Source organism: Panicum virgatum, chromosome 1N, assembly GCF_016808335.1.
Source record: "Panicum virgatum strain AP13 chromosome 1N, P.virgatum_v5, whole genome shotgun sequence".
Taxonomy (NCBI): domain Eukaryota; kingdom Viridiplantae; phylum Streptophyta; class Magnoliopsida; order Poales; family Poaceae; genus Panicum; species Panicum virgatum.
This window is the reverse complement of record NC_053145.1, coordinates 62,909,795-62,918,018: the sequence shown is the minus strand read 5'-3', so window position 1 is coordinate 62,918,018 and position 8,224 is coordinate 62,909,795. Positions and strand designations below refer to the sequence as shown.

Below are 8,224 nucleotides of genomic sequence, written 5' to 3'. Positions count from 1 at the left end.
TACAGTTACAACGTTTCTTAACCACTGTTTCGCTTTCCTGACGCCAACTGGTATGCCTGATGGGAGTCTTTGCCTTATTATGAGATTCAAGTGGAATAACTTGCATCTGCACAAGCTGTTCATGCGATGTATCCAGTACAAAAGAAAACATATCCTCCGAGATTGCATCAGGTGGAGAACAGCTGAAGCCTGTAACTATGCTGATCATAGAGTGGAAAAATGGAGAGATGATCAGCTGAGCTGATTGCAATGGTACAGTAGGAAATGCAGGAGAGGAAGCTGAACTGGCTAAGGGCAGTCCTTCGGACTGAACATTTTGCTGGCCGCTGGGAATGTTTCACTCAGTAACTGTATGCATAGGTGGTCTTTTCCCGGTTAGAAAGGACATCGGGGCGCTCGTTTTCTCCGCAGGAGCAAAGGGAATCCTCAAATATCAGTAGGATCGTACGAGTGGCTAGTATCACGATTCACAAGTAGTCCTTTCACAGAAAAAGTATCTCAAAAGCATGGGTGGAAGACCAGGACGCAGAGATGCAGTCAGTGCAGGAAAGTTTTGCTTTCCAAACGTCCAATGTTGCTGCTCAATTTCTTCTTGATTCCCATAAAAATGAAATTCTTTACCTTTTTCCAGATCGGCATAGCGTATTAGCAATGTTGCACTACTCATATATCGCAGAACTTGCGAAGCATTCAGGCCTAAGCATGGCTGCTCGAGTCTTGTGAAGTGAACTCCAAAGCATGGCCGGCCCAAACTCTGTACTCCCGAAACGAAACCAAGCGACCCAAGCGTCAGGCTCACAGGACAAGATCACAAGAGCCCATGGTGGCGGCATGGCACCACGTTTCCGAATTCTGGCGGCGCCAGGCAGGGACCGGAAGTGGTTGGCGCAAGACACCAAAAGGCATAAAAGAGACAGGGCGATCTCAAGATCGCAGGCAGGACGGATGGACGCATCGAGTCGCCAACCGGGGGAGGCTGGCCTCCAGAAAGCTCAGGGCAGGCGCCGGTCACTGCTCGGCGTGCGCGCTCCCTCCCTCCCCGCGCTAGCCGCTACGCGCTCCTGCATGCACCTGCCCTCTGGCTCTCTGCCTGTCCGGCTCCGGCCTCTCGCGGCCCGCGCCCTGGCTGGCCCTTGGAGACGGCGGGAGGCAACCCCTGTGGGAGCCGGGCGGCCTTGAGATCCTGAGAAGCTGCGCACTGCAGTGCACCTACTGCTGCTCGACGACTAGCATCGCCCCCGGTCGCCGGCTGCTGGTTGCCAAACCGGCAAGTGAAGCATCAAAGCATCCTCCTGGCGTCTCACCGGCTGCTTGGCCATTGGAAAACGCCATGCGCCACGCGCCTTGTTAATTGGAGTAGCATACTGCGATTACCACAGCTGCTGCTGCTGCTGGTCCTGGTAGCTTTGTGTGCCTAGGTGACTAGGTCAATCATTTAGTCTTGGACTTTTGCGATTTTCCTTTTGAAGTGGGCGAGGGAGCAGTATCTTATGGTTCTTGATAAGATACTCTTGCATCACTAATAGTTTATTAATGTCCCCAAAGATCTGTTCATTTTTCTATTAACTAGTAGTGAGGGGGTCACTGGTTTTTTATTGGGGGGTCCGATTATTTGAGAGCTGGAAATGAAGTAATATTCTTAAGTTCTGACTTTGTGATGTGACTTTGACTTTATTCAGGGAGAGAAAACAATGCAGGTTAAACTTGCCCTTACAGGTATTAAAAGGAGACGGTTTCTGCAATGTTGAGCCAGTTAACCTAGCAGAAGTCATTTGGGACGTGATCCCAATAGAATAGCAAGAGCTGATTTCCCCTTCTTGCTTTAGATATTTGTGTTCTGAAAAGCAAGAAATCTAATCAGAATTCAGAAAGGTGCACATAACTTTATGTTTGTCGTATATGAACGGCACCCGTGGTTTTGTCACCAAAACGGCTCCTGTGTCGCAATGTCTTCTATAAATTTTGTTGAAGCCTAGTACAGTGTTTAAAGAATGAAATGTGCTCGTCGTAATGCTCAACTGGCATAAACCATGGAGAAATTTAGCAGCAATGAGCCTGTGATGCGTATGAGTGGCACAAATCCATAGCCCGTATAGATTAGAAGCATCCAATGCCACCTGAGCACGATCTCCTAAGGAACAGAGGAACAAGAAAGGCACTTGGTTATGAACTCCAACACAGCCAATGGTGGTCGGCTGGATGATGATTTCTGCCGTTTTACGTATGCACCCACGATGGATCCGGCGAATGCTCCAGATCCGCATAAACTAATCGGCGAAGCAAAAGGGAAGCTGGGAAGAAGCGAGCAGTCGACACTTAGCGGCGGGTGGGCTCATGCACGCACGGTGTCCCGGCGCTCTCGCCAGGATTCGCCCGGGAAGGTCATTTCTCAGGCGAGCAGCATTCGGGGATGGCTGCAGCTGCCACTGCCAGCGTGCCGGCGTCTTTCCTTTCCTTTCGTGCACCTAAAGCTGGGGTTGGTGTCGAAAACACTTCGATCTGCGCATCGAAAGGCCGCGCCCGGATTGAAGTTTCAGCACAACACGATCACGGCATTTACCGGAGGATCCCACATGTGCTCGATTTGCGTTCTGAGCTGCTCAACTAATCCCTCTCCCAGAACAACGGTCTGAAATTCATTCTGAATAGCCTATTTCTGTCGGTAAAGAAAGGAATTATGAATAGTCCAGCTTGGAATTAGCAGTCGCTTTCTACTCGTCGAGAAACTGAATTATACCACAGCCGGTCGGGCAGGCAAGTGACGCCGCTTGGAGGATGGAAAAGAGAACACCCCAAGCCCAGCAGAAAACCAGCCGAGAGCGCGTGTGGTGACGCGAGCTCCTCCCGATTTTGTATCCTAGTAGTGCCGTGCATCGGCGCATGCATCAGGGGAAACCGCCATGCAGTAGCGAAGTACTAGCAGCGCGCCTCCTCCGTGCCCGTGCTCCCCGCCCCTATATAAACCCGGCACCACCACCTCCCCGGATTCCAAGAGCAGATGCCACTCTGAGCTTCAAATTAACCTCGAGCTTGCTCCAAGCTCTCTAACAACCTCGTCAACCACCGTGCCCGCAACAATGGCGGCCTCCGTTGAGCGGCACCTGGCCCCGCACCCGTGGCCGAGCAATGCGCCTCCCAAGAGCTTCGAGATGTTCCGCCCCGGCGGCCCGGGCAAGCACGACTCCGACTCCGACGACGAGGACGGCGTCCCCCCGGACTGGAGGTCGCTCTACCGCCCGCGCCTCGAGGTGGAGCCGCCCGTCCAGGACCCCCGCGACGAGGCCACCTCCGACGCGTGGGTGCGGCGCCACCCGGCGCTCGTCCGGCTCACGGGCAAGCACCCCTTCAACTCGGAGCCCCCCGTGCCGCGGCTGATGGCGCACGGGTTCATCACCCCGGCGCCGCTCCACTACGTGCGCAACCACGGGGCGGTGCCCAAGGCGGACTGGTCCACCTGGACCGTCGAGGTGACGGGGCTCGTGAAGCGCCCCGCCAGGCTCACCATGGAGCAGCTGGTGACGGAGTTCGAGGCCGTGGAGCTGCCCGTGACGCTGGTGTGCGCGGGGAACCGGCGCAAGGAGCAGAACATGGTGCGCCAGACCGTGGGCTTCAACTGGGGCCCCGGGGCCATCTCCACCTCCGTGTGGCGCGGCGCCAGGCTCCGCGACGTGCTCCGGCGGTGCGGCGTCATGGGCGCCGCGGCCGGCGCCGCCAACGTCTGCTTCGAGGGCGCCGAGGACCTCCCCGGCGGCGGCGGCTGCAAGTACGGCACCAGCCTGCGGCGGGAGGTGGCCATGGACCCCGCGCGAGACGTCATCCTCGCCTACATGCAGAACGGCGAGCCGCTGGCGCCCGACCACGGCTTCCCCGTGCGCGTCATCGTCCCGGGCTTCATCGGCGGCCGCATGGTCAAGTGGCTCAAGCGGATCGTCGTCGCGTCCGGCGAGTCGGAGAGCTACTACCACTACCGGGACAACCGCGTCCTGCCGTCCCACGTCGACGCCGAGCTCGCCAATGCCGAAGGTACTGTACCTTGGTCGGCTACGACGTGACGATGTCGATGACCTCATTCATTCTCACCGTGCGTGTTTAATTTATTATTTTTCTGGATGGATGCGCTGCGCAGCGTGGTGGTACAAGCCGGAGTACATGATCAACGAGCTCAACATCAACTCGGTGATCACGACGCCGGGCCACGACGAGGTGCTGCCCATCAACGCCCTGACGACGCAGCGGACGTATACGATCAAGGGCTACGCGTACTCCGGTGAGTAGGCCACCGGCCGGGCATCTCGTCATCACCCATGCCGCCGACGTGCCCCCAGAAATATCGAATCGAATCTTTGTCCTCGAACGGAGGAGAGGAGGAGGAATCCGAATTTAGTTTGGGCTCGGGCCTTCTCGATAGAAAGCTCAGTAACAACTGCACGTTATTGGGCCGTCCAAGACTCTGCCTATCGTTACGTTTTGAATAGTCAATGTTCAGCTCTTGTGCTAAACGTCCGGCCGGCGATGATCTATCTTGTTGCCAGGTGGCGGCCGGAAGGTTACACGGGTGGAGGTGACCCTGGACGGCGGCGAGACGTGGCAGGTGTGCACCCTCGACCACCAGGAGCGCCCAACCAAGTACGGCAAGTACTGGTGCTGGTGCTTCTGGTCCGTCGACGTCGAGGTGCTCGACGTGCTCGGGGCCAAGGAGATCGCCGTCCGCGCCTGGGACGAGGCCATGAACACCCAGCCGGAGAAGCTCATCTGGAACCTCATGGTAAGTTACCACGGACCTCCTGACCGTCCCATGGCGTCCGATTCGTGCCGACGACGGAGGTGTTAACTTGAGCTTGCATTGTTCGTTTCCGCGCAGGGCATGATGAACAACTGCTGGTTCCGGGTGAAGATCAACCCGTGCCGGCCGCACAAGGGCGAGATCGGCCTGGTGTTCGAGCACCCGACGCAACCGGGCAACCAGCCGGGCGGCTGGATGGCGCGGCAGAGGCACCTGGAGACGTCGGAGAGCGCGCAGGGCACGCTCAAGAAGAGCACCTCCACGCCCTTCATGAACACGGCCACCGCGCAGTACACCATGTCCGAGGTGCGCCGCCACACGTCCCCGGAGTCGGCCTGGATCATCGTGCACGGCCACATCTACGACTGCACGGGCTTCCTCAAGGACCACCCCGGCGGCGCCGACAGCATCCTCATCAACGCCGGCACCGACTGCACCGAGGAGTTCGACGCCATCCACTCCGACAAGGCCCGCGGCCTCCTCGAGATGTACCGCGTCGGCGAGCTCGTTGTCACCGGCACCGACTACTCCCCGCAGAGCAGCCAAGCCGACCTCAAGGCCATCGCCGAGGCCCCTGCTGCGCCGCCGGTTCCTCTGCCCGTGTCCGCCGTCGCGCTCGCCAACCCGCGGGAGAAGGCGAGGTGCCGGCTCGTGGACAAGAAGAGCCTGTCCTACAACGTGCGCCTCTTCCGGTTCGCGCTGCCGTCGCCCGACCAGAAGCTCGGCCTGCCGGTCGGCAGGCACGTGTACGTGTGCGCGTCGATCGCCGGCAAGCTCTGCATGCGCGCGTACACGCCGACGAGCTCCGTCGACGAGGTCGGCCACATCGAGCTCCTGATCAAGATCTACTTCAAGGACGAGGACCCCAAGTACCCCAACGGCGGGCTCATGTCGCAGTACCTGGACTCGCTGCCGCTCGGCGCGACCATCGACATCAAGGGCCCCATCGGGCACATCGAGTACGCCGGCCGCGGCGGCTTCGTGGTGAACGGGGAGCGCCGCTTCGCGCACAGGCTCGCCATGGTCGCCGGCGGGACGGGGATCACGCCGGTGTACCAGGTGATCCAGGCCGTGCTGAGGGACCAGCCCGATGACGACACGGAGATGCACCTCGTGTACGCGAACCGGACGGAGGACGACATGCTCCTGCGGGAGGAGATCGAACGGTGGGCGGCGGCGCACCCGGCGCGGCTCAAGGTGTGGTACGTGGTCAGCAAGGTGGCGCGCCCCGATGACGGGTGGGGATACGGCGTCGGGAGAGTGGACGAGCAGGCGATGAGGGAGCACCTGCCGCTGGGCGACGGCGAGACGCTCGCGCTCGTGTGCGGGCCGCCGGCGATGGTCGAGTGCACGGTGCGCCCCGGCCTGGAGAGTATGGGGTATGACCTCGACAAGTCTTGCCTCGTCTTCTGAGCTCACGGTCACGGATGTCGTGCGAAGATGCGAGTGCAGCTGTTAGCTGTACATAGAAGTGATGCTGCGTTCTTGCAAGCCTAGTAACGCGTCGACCTTGCTAGAGCTCCACCGAGTTCTGGTGATATATAGCGAGTTTGAGTAGTGTGTGAGTGGCCATGGAAGTGCATACTAGCTTGTGCCATGACCGTTTTGTGGTGAGATGCGTATTGGTCCTACAGAGCAACAAAAGTTATAAATCATCTAACCAAAAAGGTCATCTATTATCTTATTATTTGACCAATAAACGGAGCTTTCACGTTCGCTCTCAAAGTCTAGAAATTCGGGGCATGCTAGTTTATGGGCGGCCGTAAGGGACTGCTCCACACGGTCGATTTTCATACCGTTCTTTTTTTTCTTTGCCTTTTTAGTAACTTTTTTGTCGTTTTCTGATTTTATAAAAAAAATCAAGAGAAATTTTGGTGAGAGAAAATTTTGATGAGAAAATATTTGAAAGAGAAATTTTTGAGAAACAAATTGAGAAAATTTGAAGAGAAAAATTTTTGCATCCAGAACAAAAAAACTTAGGCAAAAAATTTTTGTATCGGAAACAAAAAATGCTTGGGGTAAAAAAATTTGCATCAAAAAACAAAAAGAAGCTTGGGTAAAAAAAATAAAAAAGTGGCAAGAAAATGAAAAAAAAGAAAAAACCAAAAAATCTTACAGTGCAGGTCGCCGCGCCTTGGTTCCTGGCAAGATGGAGTTGGGGCTTAGCTTGGAGGAGACCATGGCGGACGCCGGGAGGGATCTGGTGCTCAGCCTCGGGATGGTGGCCGAAGCCAAGAGGGACGAGGAGCGCGGAGCTGGGGAGGAGGGAGCTAGAGTTCGGGGTGGGGAGGTGCAGCCGGCCAGTGGTGCGGCTCACGCTCCTGCCCGGACTGGTGCCCGGACTTAGCCTCCCATGGCCGCCGCCGTTCGAGGCTACCAGGAAAGAGGAAGGGGAAAGAAAGTCTCTGAATCTAAGAGACCGAGTGGAAGGACCAACAATAGATGTGCAGTGGGCCCTGCCATGTGACAGGGTGGGTGAAATCTGAAATCTGACCTTGGGGAAGGAAGGTTACGGTCAATCGTAAACTCAGTATCGAGTAGAACTTCCCACGTTAATCAGAAAAATAGAAAAATAAAAATTACCCACCACTGCCATTACAATAAAAATTAGTCTAAAATACCCGTGTGTCTAATTAAAAAATTACCCACCAATGCCATTATGAAAAATCAAATATAAAATATCATTTAACTATGTATCATTTATAAACATACTATTAATAAAAACTAAAGCTAACAACAATCAATCAATATAAAAAGAAAATAAGAATAATTATATGCATAATATTATTAAAGCTCAATAAATTAAATTATTATTATAGGTAGATCATATTTGAATTGTTTTAACCAACAATAAGATATAATTTATGATAATGATTAGGGTGATGTAAGATAATAAATATGATAATTTAAAAAATAGCAAGGATACAACGATATGCAAATTTTTGAATTTTCAATATTAGCCGCGCAAATGTCCGGGCCATACGCCTAGTTGAAATTGATTTGCAAGATTCAGTGTACAGCTATTCAATTCCCCATGACACAACAGGTCCCGCTGGTCCGAGGTAGGATACTGGTGTGTTCTGGAATAGAATCAAGCCCCTATGACCTGCAAATTAGATGGTTTTGATTATCTTATCTTATCTCATAGTATCATAATATTTTAGTTTTCTGAGATGACACAGTATAACCTAAACACTCACAATGCACATGCACTCATCTCTATAAACACACGTACGAAAATCCTTCTCATATGAGCATCTTCGAAGTCTAAATCAGTAAATTCTTAAAGTCACTACAAGCGTCTCACTATTCACTGATCCTATAACCGAAAAGTCAAATTCTCAATCATGCTGTGCACGCCTATATTTGAGGGCCTATTTAGTTGGGGGAAAAGGGTGTAAATTTTTGTATTGGAAAGCGTGCTCCATGAGAGGGGGTACG

At 54.2% G+C, this 8,224-nt stretch overlaps 1 protein-coding gene across 1 annotated transcript; it reads left to right on the top strand.

Annotated features, from left to right (window-relative positions):
* Positions 1-2,980: 2,980 nt before the first annotated feature.
* LOC120657317 (nitrate reductase [NAD(P)H]) lies at positions 2,981-6,496 on the top strand. Its single transcript, XM_039935613.1, has 4 exons — positions 2,981-4,023; positions 4,127-4,267; positions 4,533-4,765; positions 4,862-6,496. Exons 1-4 carry the CDS (start codon positions 3,078-3,080, stop codon positions 6,194-6,196), a joined length of 2,655 nt encoding a protein of 884 aa, XP_039791547.1. The 5' UTR covers positions 2,981-3,077; the 3' UTR covers positions 6,197-6,496.
* The last annotated feature ends 1,728 nt before the right edge of the window (positions 6,497-8,224 follow it).

What these genes read in the sequence shown, in the direction of transcription:
- LOC120657317 (XM_039935613.1), top strand. Translation starts at nt 3,078, where the DNA reads ATGGCGGCCTCCGTTGAGCGGCACCTGGCCCCGCACCCGTGGCCGAGC. An exon ending in CGAGCTCGCCAATGCCGAAG is followed by an intron (nt 4,024 to 4,126) that starts GTACTGTACCTT and finishes TGCGCTGCGCAG; the next exon opens with CGTGGTGGTACAAGCCGGAG. An exon ending in CAAGGGCTACGCGTACTCCG is followed by an intron (nt 4,268 to 4,532) that starts GTGAGTAGGCCA and finishes TCTTGTTGCCAG; the next exon opens with GTGGCGGCCGGAAGGTTACA.